We start from the raw sequence: 16,619 nt of genomic DNA on the forward strand, positions 1-16,619 counted from the left end.
CAGAGGAATAACTGGGATGCCTTACCTTGCACTGTGAATACAAGAGGAACATAAAGCAGTTTTGTATGTACAGTTACCTGAAAGGTATGTGCATAGTACACATTTGCATTATTTCATGATATAGTCACATCTACCAATAATAGCAGGGGCATAGAAGCTCAGGCCTGGGGCTCAAAACTGGCCCTGTGGATACCCCATTAGCTCATGTCCCCTTCCTTGGCTGCACTTCCTTCCCTCCACTGTTGGGCCGTTTTTCAGCTTGTAAGGAATGTTTTCCCTGCTCTAAAATGTTCAACTGCCTCTCCCACTACTAAATTACTGGCAGTAAGAGCTTAAGCTGATATTTGTTGCCTTTTCCCTTCAGCCTTGCTTACCAAAGGAATGCCACCTGAAACAGCCTTTCCATGATGCAATCAGCCCTTGGACTGAAAGAGGTGCTGTTCCCCCATGCTCTAGAATCATCCTTCCCAGGACATAGCCATAACTCAGTTAACATTTATCCAATGCGTGCAAACCTGTCGTTACCTATTCCTACTCCTGACACCTGCAAACACCAACAGGAATTTTATTCTTTCACTTTCCAGGCACCAATTTCTTTCTGCCTGCTCCAAAGGTTACAAAACAGGCATTAAATCCATTGTTTTCAAAAGACGCATAAAATAAAACCAGAAATAACTATGATGCAGACTGTTTTTAAAAGTAACAATGGACTGTATGTAGGCATAAGAAAAGCACAGCAGCTACTGGTGTAAGCTAGCTGTATAATTACTCTAGGAGGAGAAAAAGGATCCTTGAAGAACTGAATGAGCGAATATTCAAATGGTCACATATTAAATATTAGAGCACATACTGGAAATGCCAATTCTACTGAATGGAAAAGGTGAGGAAGTGGGTATGAGAGAGGGTAGGGGCCACTGCATTTCTGGATTTGGCAACAGAGGAAACTGTCTGCTTGTTAATATTGTGTGAAATGCTTTGTCCCCATATACAGTTAACAGCCTTTTCAATTATCACCTAATTCAAAAATTCAAACCCTATTTCCTTTTGATTAAAAAAATGTCATTAGCATTAGGACACAGAAAGGAAATTTATTAAAAGTGTGAGTCGCTTTTCCAATCACGTAGGCCAAGGGAGTTCAGAGCTGATTAAAATGATAAAACTAAAATATCATGGATATGAAGGCTAGCCCCCTTTCCTTTCATTAGTTAAGTGAAAATGGGAAGATGGCCTGGGTTTGCTAAGATGAACATCATTGCAATGCCAACAATATTTTTCCTTCCTACCTTTCCTCTGGGAAAGGTTTTTGGCAGGGGTAGATCGTAAACATAGTGTGCCCAGTGAACCCACTGAATGTAGTGTTGCCTACTTCTGAGTAATAATGTGTAGGGTCAGGCTGTGTGGGAACATTGAATTAAATTAGAATATTTTAATATTTATCCTTAACTTTCTCACTGTCATCTGTAGAGAACAGATAAGCAATGAGAAAAGAGGACAAGACTGATCATCGGGAGCCATGTGTTAATGTAAATGTGTTAATATTACATTTAATCCTTGTAAACTGCCCAGAAAGCTTTAGCTATTAGGCAGGACAGAAATATAACACATAAAATGAAAAGGAACTCTTCATGTCTCTGGATACAATCTAGTCAATCCCCCATTCCTTCCCCATTCTTGCCTTCAACACAAGAAAGAATGTTTGTGTGGGAAAGTATTGACTTGCACATGTGAAACCTCATTTTTGTAGCCTGATTTATGTGGGAATCCAAGAGATCTAGAAGGGATCCAAGATCTCCCCTTTGTTATCCTATAATATGGTGATTGCAAAAGAGAATATTTCAGGAGAAGAGGCTGACATAGAGCTCAATGAAGTCAATAAGAATTTATACAGCCTTCAACTAGCTACTGCATCAGATCCTAATGGCACTGCTAACATCTTCCTTCATTCAAAGCAACAATTCATTTTTACTGTTGACAATTTCTTTCATAGCCTTTCAAAAGTATTTCACTGCTATTGATGTCAATAATGCATAATGAAATTATCTTCTCGGTGATTTAAATCTATTGTGTGATCGCCTGAAAAAAATCTATATTATCTTGGTAGAAGTCTTCCCTGAATACTAACTACCCAAGATGATTGTGGAATGGGGCAGAGGGAGCCCTGCATTCTTTATATGAATATTAATTGCCAATTTCCCTGTCCTCCTGTAAACAACTCGGCGGGGAAAAAGCAAGCAAACAAGTACAGGCTACTTACTTCAGTAAATGCTGCGCAACAGAGCAATGCGCTGAGAGGCAGCCATTGTACATCTCGGTGGAAGCCCACTGCATTATGGCCTGGTGCATTCGGTACTGCACAGTGAGCATCTTCACAACACGGTCACCATATTGCTGAATCAGCCGCTCCATTAAGCTGAGGGAAAGACCCTTCAGGGCAGCTCTGGAACAAGAGAGCAATTAAGAAGGTACATTCGCTAGGAAGATCATAAAGAGGGTTATCAGCAGCTTCATCCTTGTGAGGTCCTGTCAGAATTAGAGAAAGTTTTACGACTTTTATTATAAACAGGGGTTATGAACCCTCAGAGAGCATCTGGATCTTGCCCACCGCTTGTTGTACCAGTGTTCTTCCCCTTCATTAAGTCACAATGGGACCAAGATGCACATACACACACCTAAAATTCAGCCAGTTTACTCCAAAATAACACACACTAGTCAATGTTCCTGCCTCCCTGTAACAAGATGCTTACATTCTATCAGAATGGGATTTAAGCAATCCAAAGAGTATACTGAACTGTAGCTTATTTCTAAAGGCAGTCTTCCCCAAACTAATGCCCAGAAGACATGTTGGGCTAGAACTTACATCACCTTCACTCAGCAATGGTCATGGTAGCTAGAGAGGATTAGAGTTGTAGTTCACAAAGCAAAGCAGCAGGAAATATATCCTAGCCCAAAATCAAGAAGCAGTAATCCAAATGGAGAAAGTAATCCGGTGAAGATGAATAATGTCCAGCAAGTCTATTAACACTGATTTTCTATACAGACTACAATCATGGGGTGGGTTTGCATGTCACAACAAACAACCTTGCACAAACAGTTGATAACCTCTTACCATGATCTATCCAACAGGCAATCAAGTGATTTCTATGTTAGCATAGCTACCATCCTTCTTCCTTAAACCTCCCACGCATCCCTCCCATCAGCCACCACATCTGAAATTCAATCTTCAAGGGTATAACTTCTTGCCTACAGTCCCTACTTCTTTGCCATTGGCCCACACAGTTCCCTCCCCCACCATATGTCTCAGGCATCCCTCTGTCTCCTACACTATGCCTATAGCCAGTGTTGTCTTCTTCACTGCACTGCCACCCCATGAAGTGCCCTCTCCCACCTTCTCCAGACTACCATATACACCCACTAAGAGGAGCTGCACTTGTCAACAGGAAGCCCATCCAGTCACTGATCCTGGGTGACCAGGCTTTCACTTTGATGGCATCCTATCATTTCTTCAGAAGGGAAGAATCTCAACCTCTGCACAGCATGAGTTATGAGAACTCCATGCATTACCACACACCTGGGAGAACTCAGAATTACTGCTGCATTGTGTAGAAGAGCAGTGCCAGATGTGCTTCCCTGAGCCCTATCCTTCCAGAGACTGAGGAAGGAGGGGATGAGGACTTTCCGGGTGGCAACTGGAAAGCACAAACTTGGGGAGGTTGGGATGCCACTTTTAGCAGTTTAGCAGGCATGACATCCCTATGGCTGAGGAGCAGCTGTGCCAGTTTCTCTTAAAAGGCCATGGTTTTGGGGGCCTCCTCAGAGTGGTGGTTGTGTGTTATGACCTCCCCAAACTTCTTCTCACTGGTGCGCAGTTTATCCTTGTGCTGAAGCCCCTTTGTTTAAGATGCTCCAAAACCATGGGAAGAATGTGCCCCATTCTTCATTTCAGAAGCAGAAGCAGGACTGTGCTGGCTGGTCTCTGTAGCAGTTGGGGTTTTCTCCAAGGATGAATGCTGAGAAGGAGCCTGGGGGATTGCCATGCTTCAGGAGATGAGACTGGGTCTTCGGGAATGGATGTTAACATCCTTCCCACTGTCCATTCTACCTGGTAGAGTAAGCAAGGATGGAATGTTTTCTTCCAGGAATAGCTTTCCAGAGGCAGTTGCCCTCTGTAGCTCCCTGGGAATGTTGATAGGCTAATTCTGAGAAAGTGCTTGGACTACAGACATACAGACTAGAAGAAGGTGTGTTGCAGACAACATATGGGTGAAAGTAAGTAAAAAAGGCAGAGTGGAGGACTAGGTTTTTCAGGCGACATCTTCGTTTTTAATGTCCCATCTGTTGCCCAGGTGTCCCTGATTTGAAGAAACAACTTTAAAGACAGGGGAGAGATACTTTTGCCTGAAAATAAAAGGCAGGACAACTCCAAGAATGGAGTTTGTAAGAACCAGAGCAGGTAGATACAGTATGGCTGACTTGAAGGTCTCTGCTTTGGGCAGCACAGTATAATTTTCTGCTGCTGCTGCTGCTGCTACAAAATAAAAACAGGTAGACATCTGAAGGAAGGAAAGAAAGCCTGAGCTTGGGAGAGGAATGCAGCCTGTAGGAGTGAGGCAGATGGTAACATGTTCTTCTAGGCAGAGCAGAATAGTACAGGATGGGTGACTAGAGAGGCTTGTGCAGGGGTTTAGAAAACATTCTTATTGTGATTTCAAAGGACCAAATGTACCACATTAAAATACCATGATTGGGTTTGGACAATACAAAAAACCATGGTTAAAAACTACCATGGCTTGTCATGTCATGCAAATCCAGCCATACAGTCATTAAGCAACAAACTGTACCATGATTGTAAAATCAAGCTATACAATCATATAATTCAATACCAAATGAATGTCAACCTTGAGTATTATACTCTCAGTTTACTTGTCCAAGTGATTTATTGCTTTTTAGAATTATAATCTAGCACATCTGGAGGGCAGCAGTTTGGGGCAGGCTGCTCAATCATAGATAGGGACTGAGTCGCTACTATTCTATACAGTGCCAAATTTTCAGCTGATAATACATAAATGTTAAATGAATTAGCCTCAGAAGTCACAAGTTCTTGAACTACTTTCAACTCTGAAACTAAACATGTCTGGCTTTGACCAAGATTTAGAGGGAAGAATACTTGGTAATAGCTCTATGGAAAAATGGTGGGATACAAAAGGTAAAGAAAAAGAAGGATTACAGCAGGATTTAAAAATAGCAAAGCTCTGTACTGCTGCATGATCCGCTGGACAGTGTCTTAATAGATAAACCAAAATGTTAATGACACTGATTCAGTAAAACTACACATCCACATAATATGCATGTGTATACATAAAGCTTTTGATTTATTATTTAACTTATTGTTAACACTGTGGATATGGCCTGTCAGAAAGCAGTACAGTTCCTCTTTCATATACTCCTGCTCAGATATTTTAAATGCTTTTGAATTTAAAAGCTACCTTGCAATTTAGCAACCATTAAAATAGTGACAGAAGGACAAAAATGGATAGCTGGTAGCTGTATAATCTGGTGCAGGCAGCACCTCTGAGAGAGCAGCCTCACCTACTTGAGAAATCCCTTAAAAATCCATTCAGTGAAATAAGGAGCAAGTTACACAGTTAAAAACCTTTGTTTTAATGCCAGACAGTAAATATTCTAGTTTTCTTTTTAAGGGAAACTCATAAAATGTAAGAGAGGCAATAAAGCTCACCATGGGCCTCAAATAAAATTTGTGTATACATGAACACTGTTATTTCCAGAGCATTATGCAATTCACTGCAGGGTCTATAACAGACTATATGGTTAACTAATTATGAAGATTTTTTTACCTGTTAATGAAATTTGATATTATTTCATTCTTAGTTATTGTCAATAGCTGCACATTTGAAAAGGAAAGGGAGAGAAGAAACATTCTCCTTTGGTAGATTCTTTGGTTTCAAAATGTCTAGCATGTGCAACAACATAAACTCTGGCTGTGGGTTATACCAAAAACACATTGCTTCATGCATTAGCATTAGGTATAAGTTATGAAATTTTACTCATCTGAATCCTCCCACCCATGCTTCATTCTGTGGTGCTGAATTATATGGTCTTGTTTCTAAAGTGGAACTGATTTGCTAGGAATTCTTCACTGGTCCTTTTTTATTTCTGTATCTTGTACAGAGCACTATGCATATACAGTTTTAATTCAGTTCTGTTTTTTCCCTCACTCTGCATTACTAATGTGCATTAGAGTATAAATAAACATGTAAAATAGCTAAATAAATCTTTTTGCATGATGTTTTTCTGAATGTGCACAAAAACAATTGTAGCACAATCACAGAACGTTGGCCTAGAAAAACTTGGATTCGGATCCCCCATCTGCTGTGTGGCTCAGTAGGAACTCCTAACTCTCAGCCCACACAGGGTTGTTGTAAAGGTATTTTCTGAAACCTTGAACACTTTGGATAAAAATTACAAATGGATGGATAGACAGACAGATTAAGTTTGCAATGCTCTACGTACACATCAATAGTGAAAAAGACATGTAGGAACTGTGCGAGCTTCACTTCTAGAATTAATCCTATAACTGATCTTTGTTGAACTCAAGCGAAGAATGCAAAGAATAATCCCCCAGGAAACAATACAATAATAGAACAGGGGAGATCTGCTAATTTAAAGGGCAGAGCTGCTACATGGATTATTTTTAAATCAAGTCTGTGCTGAACCTCACTGATTTAAATTACGCATTGTATAGAGGAAGTATTTAACAAGGAAGCTATTTGTTAAATGAAAAAAAAAAAAAATAACAGCAGCCTATTAGAAAAGAAACAGTCATTCTAAGTGGAGTCTAGGCAGTCCCTGGGTTCCATCACAATTAAGGACACAATAAATCCAGGACACAATAAATTATGAAAAGCTATTTGGATTTTATTCCATTAGCCTCAGAAGTATTTCCTTCAGTCCTCTGTCAGTAGTGACTATGCCGTGTCATGAAAGTGTCTCTTCTCAGGCCAGGAATGTTTATTCAAGAAGGTCCATAAAACTCATCAAGAGGCATTTTAAGCAGTTCAGAATGTTGCAGGAATGGTCAATAGCCATTTACAGCTACCCTTTTACTTAATTATTATTTTTTAACTCTCCAGTCGGCTGGTGACAACATATCAAGATTCTATTTGTTTATCACACGCGTAGATGGTGGTGCCTGGAGGTCCCTCGTGACAGATGAAGTACTACCACCCATTCCTTCCCTTCACTGCAGACTGAGATAACTGTGGTGACAAGTGTTGCATCTAAAACTCCTTTTGCACTTTGCCATGTGTACCATCTAGTATCTTATATAGTCTTTTATATGTTTAAAACATTTCCATAGCACCTTTTGATTCAAAAATTTTGAAGGCAGCTTATGACAATGAGACTGCAATAAAAGATGTGGGTAGAAATATTCACAGAGAGGGAAAGCAAAGGTACAAATCAGGGTTTTAAAGACTAGGAAGATGGAACAGTCTTGTTTTTCTCTCTAGGAATGGTTCTGAATTACCATGCATGCTAAAGTAGTGTTAGACTGTTCTTAAAACCACACATAAGGATGGTGAGGAGGAACAAGACAGGTACAAGACATTATTGTGGGTGGCTGCAGCTAGGCCAAAGATAGCAAGTCCAATTGACCAGATCAATTCTCAATTTTCTACATCACTGAAGCAATGAATATATGAATGTTTCGGAAACAAATGTGTCTCTTTGGCTTGCAAGTAGTGCTACAGCTGGGAACAAAAGGCCCCAAACAGCACTATTTTGATGGAACTGCAGTGCTTCTTAGTTGGTGTGTTCAAGCAATTACTCGCATGTGGAATGCCTAAAGCAACACCAGGGACCCAAAGAAATCTCCAAGCTCAGGTTCCCCTTTCTAATTTGGGAGTTTCCCTTATTACATACATTATTGCAAATTAACTCCATACAGTTTCACAGCTTCCACTTTTCACTGTTTATGCAAAAACAAAAGGAAACCAACAGAAATAAGTAACTTGTATCATGAATTAGAACTAAAAGACTATTGGATCACTTAGGTAAGCAAAAAGCAAAATCAACATTATTGTTAGCAAAATTATTAGGATGCACAGTACTACTAGATTGGTAATACAAGATTTTGTAGTAAGGTGTGTTGGTTTCCAATATGGTTACTGTAGCTAGGATTGTATACAAAAAAATGTTGGCTTGGCTTGCTTTTCAGCATTCCCACTTCTGTGCAAGCACCTGCTCACTTACCTTCCCCATTTTCTGCTCTGATGTGAGCAGACTGAATGCTTCCACAGGACCTCAGGCCCTTAAACAACAAGACCTAGTTTAACTGGACAAGGCTCTCTCTCTGCTTTAACACTGCTTCTGATTGGTACCAATACATCTCACAGAGTGAGGATCATAGTACAGAGTCACAGGGAAATAGGTTTCTATCAATAGACTCAGCACAGAAAATTCTTCATGTACTTTTCTCCTGGCTTCACATATTTTCCTGACCATCAGTGCTTTGGTGGGTTCTTGGCTTTTCCATAGTTCTCTCTATGACCCCCATTCCAAATCCCTCTCCAAAGTTCAGCTATAGACAACAAGCGCTTCAATCCGAAATATGCTTTTAAAAAAAGTTGGTCCTGCCTCTTTTGCTTTTGGCCCCACTCGCTGTGTGCTTGGCTATGCCCGCAACAGGAATAGAGCCTCCTGCAACATAAACCTGATCAAGCTACTGCAAAACTCAGTACAATCTAATGAAGCTGGAATATTTTCCAAACAAAAGAGTCTGCCCCTGCCCACAGTAGCCTAGTTATGAAAGGAGAGCTATTCTGCTGAATGCATCACACAGCCCTGATCAACTTAATCAGAACAATTCCACCTGCACGTGCAGGAGGGGCTCAGCATGTACACACAGCCTGAAGAATACTGCAAGGAGCAGTCATGGCAAAACTCATACTTCTTGCACACATCTATCTTAATATCTGTGTTTGAAAGACTGATTTCAAGGCTAGATTATTTCATACCATCGATGAAAGCATGTGTCTGCTCGATAAGACCCCATATACACCACTTTGCTTGTTTATGGAAATAAGTCAATGTGGCTGAAACACCACGGTAGGGATTTGTGCAGGTTAATGCCATTAGTACCCCATGGCTGGAAGTTACAGGAGCAGATTTGGCCAGTCAGCCAGACTGAGGCCCTAAGGACTGTCGACCATAACTTCCCTTACACATTTAGCACTGAAATTCTTGCTGGGACAACACACAATCATGGAAAAGTAAACTCCATCCATGCTGAGTATAGCAAAGGAGGGATGTTTTGCAGGAACACAAGAACTGCATAGAACTTGAGCCCAACTTATCTTAACCAAACTGGAGAGGACTGGCCTTAGAACCAAGGGATAAGATGGGAGATAGGAATCAAGAGAAATCAAGAGCAGGAAGGGAGATGCATATCACAAGGAAAGGACTGCAAGTTTAAGAGATGGTGTTTCAGAGAAAGAGTGGCCACTAAAGATTCAGACCCAGGCGAAAGTTTTTGCTCTGCCCCAGTATGACCTACCAAGTCAAAGGAAATTTTACTGGGGCAAAAAAACCCCTACTGTTACATAAAAAATCCTAAAATGTTCACAGAAAATGCCCAACTTAGTAAGCATTCAATGTCTAAAAACACTTCAGGCTGTAAAGTCCTTCTTCGGGGAAGATTATTTCTCAAATGCAGCTCCGTGACATTATTAGCTATAACTCTCTTAAATTGAATTTGCTGGACTGATCTGCCAACTTGAAGGCAAAGCACTAGGGAAAGCAACCATCTCACAGTGAAAAAAGAAATAAATTAGCACAGCTAAAAAGTGACATAGTTCATTGGTGCAGTGACACTGTAAAGAAGGTATTTGACAATTATCTGCAAAATTTGTAGAGCAGAGTGAATCAAGATGGTGGTGAATTAATGAGGATTCAGAAGACTGAAGAATAAAGACTAGAATGAAAATGAGCAGATTAAAAGTATAGGACTAAATCATGTCATGCCCTTTGGATATGCTCCTGACCTCAGTTATCCAGTTCCTACTGGATGATGCAGTGTTTTGGGTATTATAAGTTTAACTGTACTTATTTGCACAACCTTTTGCCACTACTGTATAACTTCAGCAGTTTCATGGAAAAATCAGGATGGCTCAGTCGTCTACCATTTTCTCCATCTTATTTTACTTCTCAAGGAACACACGTCTCTAGTTAATTACTGCCTCTAAAATGGTGCAACTTTGCTTGCCAGCAAATTAAGGATAGAAAATCAATGCTTTACCCCAGAGCTACTCAGTTATTCACATTTGCTTGAAGTCAACAGCTGGGCAGTTATCATAGTACTGAGAAGACAATAAATAGCCCATGCAGCTGGATATTTTAACCACCATACAGGAAAGTTTAGTTGACTGAACTGCTCCCCTGCTCTCTTCCTTCATGCACTAGAGGTGGGGATTGAAAGTACTGACTGCAAAGCAAAGCATAGTTCTTTGTTGCATCCATACTAAAGCAACTGTGGAACTGTAGTTTGTTTTAAACCAAGTTAAGACAAACAATGGCTCTCACACATCCTCATATATAGATAAGTTTGGCAAGTATACATGTACATTTGATGCATTTATTTTTCAGTATTAAAATTCATCTGATCGATATATATTTCATATTACATGCCTGTTTTGCTATGCATATTCTATTGTAAATTTTCAACTCAGGCACTTAATCCTTTGTGATTTTGCTCAGCTAATATGTTACATACAAACTATTCATTCCCATCCTAACAAGTAGTTTTACTTTTTAGTAATAGCTCCATTTATTTTAAGCCATAAATCTAAAAAACAGAATTAATGGTATTTAATTTTGTCATTTTTTAAAGATTTTAAAATTTTATGACTGTACTCTTCTTGCTTTCTCTTGGATTAGATGTTTATCTCTGATACTGTGCATATGGTGGGATATTACTTTTTATTGTTTTATTATTTTCTTTTTCTGTGCCCACTAATTAGGAAGGGAAAGGCAGCTAATACTTTTGGGCTGGGTGGCACAGAAAGGTGTTTGAGGACTGCACTGCCCAGAGCTAGCCCAGTACTTCTGGTGCAACGGAGGACATGGTCCTGTGACCAGTGCTGCACTAAGATTTAACTGCCCGTCAGATCAGCTTCTTTAGATGCTGTAGGATTAGCACCATCCTGCTCTTTTCCTCAGGCAGCAAATGGTCTTTGCCCAACCCTGGTGAACATTTTGGATGGATACTAATTTTAGCTATTACTCATTCTAGCTTGCTTTTTATATATTGTAGGTTATCCAGAGAATCATAAATATCAAGGTGAAGAAGGGTGCTGCATGAAAGGGCATTCACAGAGAATTTGTATTTATGAACAAGTTACATTCAGTAACAGTAGACGGGTGCAGGGGAAGAAACAAGGATGCATAGGTGAGTCTGGGTGCAACTGGCAATTGAAGGTGGGCAGCAAACAGGGACAGGGATTCACCTGTCTCAGAGCTAATTTTGGATGGGAGAGAGTCCCCATTGAGTCAGGAAGCTCATTAAGTGGCTTGGGTAAAGTATTCTCTGTCACCCTGACCTAAAACATGCAAGTTATATGATTCAAATATGACTTTGCTGGAGAAAGTGAAAAATGCAAATATAATAAATCAGTCAAAGCCAATTTTGACAGGACTGGAAGAGGATGGTGCAGATGTGGAAGGGGTTAACTTTAACCCCATTGCCATGGTCAGATCACTTCCTGGTCAGGTGTAGACTTTTGGCTCTTTCCCCCCTCTGCAGAGGTGAGAGACCTACTAAAATAGTCCACCCCCAGTGTCTAATAGAACTGGAAGGTTTCCAGAGGGCTCCGGAGGTCTATCTGGCGGATATGGTTGCTGCGCCTGTCAAAGCCCAGGTCACTTTATGGAATAAAGAGACCACACAGGATACTGACATGACCACACCTAAGCACCCTCTCCCTCTTCGCCAAGCCTATCCAACACCAAAACTTAGGGCAATGAAACGAGAGGGAAAAGGGTTAGAGTACAAGTAGAGGAAACCTCAAGACAAATTATATCAAACATGCCTTAGACCTCATTATCAAGCCTGCTCCATGGTAATGAAGAGGGCAGTATTTTGCCTCCTCCATTGCATCTTCACACTGCCATCTGACTGAGCTTTTCTGGATGGTTCAAGGGAAGTTACAATCTGGCCCATCAGCAGAAACTATCAAACTCTTGGTAGCTCATTGTGACAAATTTGCCCAGCACTTCAAAGATAAAATTGCTCACATCTGTTGTGATTTAGACTCCACAGAAGCTAGATCCTTTAAGGGATGTGTCCAGTGCATTGTTCTTTGATCCTGTTTTGTTGGATGCATTTCAGTTGTTGTGGCCCAATGATGAGGTCACGGTGTTTAGTGCTTTTTGTCCCACTACTCTTGCTCCTTGCTCCTTATGGTTAATCAGAAAGGCTGGGGATGGGGTTTGCGCCTGGGTCCAGGAGGCTGTCAATGCCTCATTAAGAGAGGGAGTGGTCCCAGCCGCCTTGAAGGAGGCTGTGATAAGACCACTTCTAAAAAAGCCAAACCTAGATCCAGAGATTGTTACCAACTATAGGCCAGTGGTGAACCTCCCCTACTTGGGCAAGGTGTTAGAGCAGGTGGTGGCTGAGCAGTTCAGACACTTCTGGAGGAAACAGATTATCTGGATCCATTTTAATCAGGTTTCAGGAGATTGGAGACAGCCTTGGTAAGATAACCTTTGTTGGGAGAGAGATGGGGGAGCATGGCCCTGTTGATTGCCCTGGACCTTTCAATGGCTTCCGGCATCAGACATTGTGTCCTTCTGTACAGGCTGGGTGGCCTGAGGATTGGAGGCATTGCTTTGCAGTGGTTCTGCTCCTACCTGGCTGACTGGGGGACAGTTGCTCATGGAGTTCTCTGCAGGGCTCTATACTGTCCCCTATGCTTTTCAACATGTACAAGAAACTGCTGGAGAGGTCATCCAGAGGTATGGGCTGAGATCTCAGCAATATGCTGATAATATCCAGCTCTACCTCTCTTTTACATTAAATCCAGGTGAGGCTATGTCTGTCCTGAAAGGGTTCCTGGACTTGATAATGGACTGGATGAGGGCTAATAAACTGAAACGCAATCCAGACATGGAGGAAGTATTGTTGGTAGGCGGTTGGTCAGATAGGTTGAATGGCCAATACCCTGTCCTGGATGGGGTTCTGCTTCCCCTTAAGGATAGAGTCTACAGGTTGGATCCAAAGCACTCACTTGAGTCCAAAGTGGACTTGGTGGCCAGGAGCACCTTCCTTCAGGTGCAATTTATGTATCAACTACAGCCATATCTTGACAGACAGAGTTTAGCCGCAGTTATGTACGCCCAGGTAAATCCTGGTTGGATTATTGCATCGTGTGGCTGCCCTTGCAAACAGTCCAGACAATCCAACTGGTTCAAAATAGGGCCATGCAACTGTTACTAAGAACTAGTCTGTGGGTCCATTTTACACCCAGTTTTATACCATCTACATTGGCTACCAGTGGAAGTCCAGGTCCAGTTTAAAGTGCTTGTGCTTATATATAAACCCTAAACAGCTGGGACTCTGAGTCCTGTATGTCCCTACCCATCCATTAAGATCAAGTGAGGAGGTCCTTCTTGGGGAGCCATCCCTCAGGTGGTGAGGAAGATGGTGGCTAGAAGAAGGGATTTCTTGGTAGTTGTGTCCTGTCTCTGGAATAGGCTCCCAAGAGAGGAACATCTGGCAGCATCATGGCTATAATTTCAGTGCCAGGCCAAGACGTTTCTTTTCTCTGGCTAGTTTAACAGTTGATTTTAATGGTAATTTTGATTTTAACTTGACCCTGGCTTATGGCTTTATTTTAGCTTGTATTATTTATTTGAAATTGTTTATTTGAAGTTTTTATTAATGGTCTTAATTTGCTTGGTTATGTTTTGTACTATTAATGTTTTGGGATTGGTTTTAGCATTACTGATTTTAGAATGTTATGGTTTTTAATCATGTAAGCTGCTCAGGGAGCTCAACTATGAGTTATTGTGGCAGCATACAAAAGGAAATGATAAATATTTTGCTCATATGCACACATGGATGCTACCCATGCAGTCAAAAGAATTCTATATGGGTTTGGAACTGTTCCACAAATTTATTGCCATCTGTGCAAACTAAGTGTTGGACTATGCAGCCCTTTCCTACAGCTATATTTCATACTTTGCAAAAGTATCTCTGGGAGCACATTAAGTGTTCTTTCCTTATTATGTTTATATCAAAATCTGGATCATGCAGCTTTGCTAACATTTGTATTACACCCCATTCCCTTTGGCAAATTACAATCTCAGTGTTAGATAAGGTAATTCAAGCCTGCACTGATAGACTCAATGTGTAAAACACCATTCTCAAACCTGGGGTCTGCCAGATGTTTTAGATCAACTCCCCTCTTACCCAGCCAAAATAGCCAGTGGTAAAAATTCTGAGAATTTCAGTCCAAAATAATTGCAGTTGCCAGGTTGTGGAAGCCTGCTCTCTACCCTGCTGGTTTATTTGGACAAAAAGAACTCACTCTGACATTTAAAAGCAGTTTCTTTTCTTTATGCGCCCCCACCCAAAACAAAAACAAAAAACCCCCAGCCCTGATGCATTGTCTTTTGCATTTTATTAGAAAAGCTGTCTGTCCAAGCTCTATATCATCTAATCCAGCAGAAAGACTGGTCTACAGATAACTGCTCTTTGTAAGCAGAACTTGATTAAAGAAGCTTTTAAGAGTATTCATCTGTTAACAGCTGGGAAAACAAATAAGTCCAAGGGTTTTTAAATCAGGAGCAATTCAATTTTCTAGAAAAAGCATTCTCTCCAAAAATGCAATAGGTGCAAGGTTCTGTTTTCTACTGCAGTATGCAATGTTCCCAATTATAATTTTACTCATTCTGATAACAAAATGAACTAACAAGTTTATAGACTCATAGATTCCACTGCTTCTCTCTCAAATCCCAAGGCTTGCAGTCCAAAATGAACACATTAAAGTTCAAAGCTTCAGATATTAGACAAACTTCTACAGGTGACATCTTTTAAGCACATTTATTTCCTACAGACTCCAGCATGAAATTGCTAAATTACAGTTAATCAAGGTTTTCAGTTTTATTATTTCTGGTCTGAATCAGGAAAACAGGCGTTACCACCCTGGATACTTTATTCTTTTCAGTGCCAGGCAAAAAACTTTTTATTTTCCCAGTATTTTAAGGTTCAGATTCTGATTTTAAGTAGGGTTTTACTGTATAGAATGGATGGTGTGTACCACTTTGTTTTATTGTAAGACCGTCCTGAGACTGTTTGGTAGTGGACAGTATACAAAAGTTACAAATAAATAAATACTTAGCTTGACCACTGTAGGCTGTTTGCATTACAACCAACCATGTTTTCATTGTCAAACTTTAACACGATTTTCACTGTCTGTATTTTCTGCATTTAATTTCTCTCTGATGCACTGACAGTCCTCTGCCACAATTCTGTGTACATATGCATTTAAACCCTAAGGATAACACTTCATGCATTTGATTAACTGGACTGTAGTCAATTAAAGCTTCTGCCATATCATACATTCATTATTTATTAATGTGGTGGTGGTGGTGGTGGTGGTGGTGGTAGTGATGATGCTGATGATGATGCTGATGGTCTTTAACAGGTCACAAGACTCTTAAACCATAGCCCAAGGAGCACTTCAGTTTTTACTGCTGATAAATGCAAGCTCCACTCTCAATGCATGACCAACAGGATTTGAAATAATAGTCACTTAACTAGCTATTTGTTAATCATCTTTTCTGCTATTTCTGATGTTCATTGGTAAAATGCTAGTATCCAATTTTTTCTCCATTCTTTTTCCACATCCCTTTTTCTTCTCCTTCATTTCACATATTTTCCACTCACTTTCTTTTGCCTATATCCATAATATATGCAACTATTCATATCTTCTTCCAACAACATACATCTTCAGCAACTTCTCATGACCATCATGCTAATGATCAGAATGCTGGCAGCTTGTAAAGAATACAGATTACGGTGCGAGACTTCTTGGGAAGACAGATTCTAAGGTATCAAGACAATCAGATGCGGGTTATTTCCTCCTTCACATCTTTCAGCTATCATGTCACATCTTCAGTTATGGGGGTCAAGTGCAGTCAATGGACAGATGTCTCCCACCATTTCATACATATGTGTGAAATTGTTTTAAAATATACAGTTTATAATAGAAAAATATAACCTTTCTTAAGGCCATGTAAACTGACAGGGAACAATACCTAAGGTTATCAGATCTCTTGATCAGGCAAGATGTCAGATAAATCTGGGGGGTTGTGAAGCTAAGAACAGCAAAGTTGTTCCTAAAGTCCTCAGTTTATCCAAAGGAGGGAATTGCAGATAGAATTGCACTGGCTTCTCAAGCTGCAAAATAGATTGTAAGACGTATCCAGAGGTACTGGGACATAAAACTCCAAATCAAATATGAGTATTCCCCCTTTTTTTCTGAAATCTTGTAGTTAGTTTGGTCTTAAGCCCAACGACCTCTTGCAAGACAGAGAAGCAAAAT

The 16,619-nt window shown here is 40.4% G+C and overlaps 1 protein-coding gene across 1 annotated transcript in view; it reads right to left on the minus strand.

Moving 5' to 3' along the window:
* Positions 1–16,619, minus strand: part of IGHMBP2 (immunoglobulin mu DNA binding protein 2) — a 95,158-nt gene that overhangs the window by 27,098 nt on the left and 51,441 nt on the right. The window contains exon 9 of the mRNA XM_044425810.1: positions 2,255–2,437. Coding sequence (XP_044281745.1) covers positions 2,255–2,437 — 183 coding nt within the window. The remainder of the gene's footprint in view (positions 1–2,254; positions 2,438–16,619) is intronic.

This window comes from Varanus komodoensis, unplaced genomic scaffold (genome assembly GCF_004798865.1).
Source record: "Varanus komodoensis strain SLA01 unplaced genomic scaffold, ASM479886v1 scaffold16, whole genome shotgun sequence".
Classification (NCBI taxonomy): Eukaryota; Metazoa; Chordata; class Lepidosauria; order Squamata; family Varanidae; genus Varanus; species Varanus komodoensis.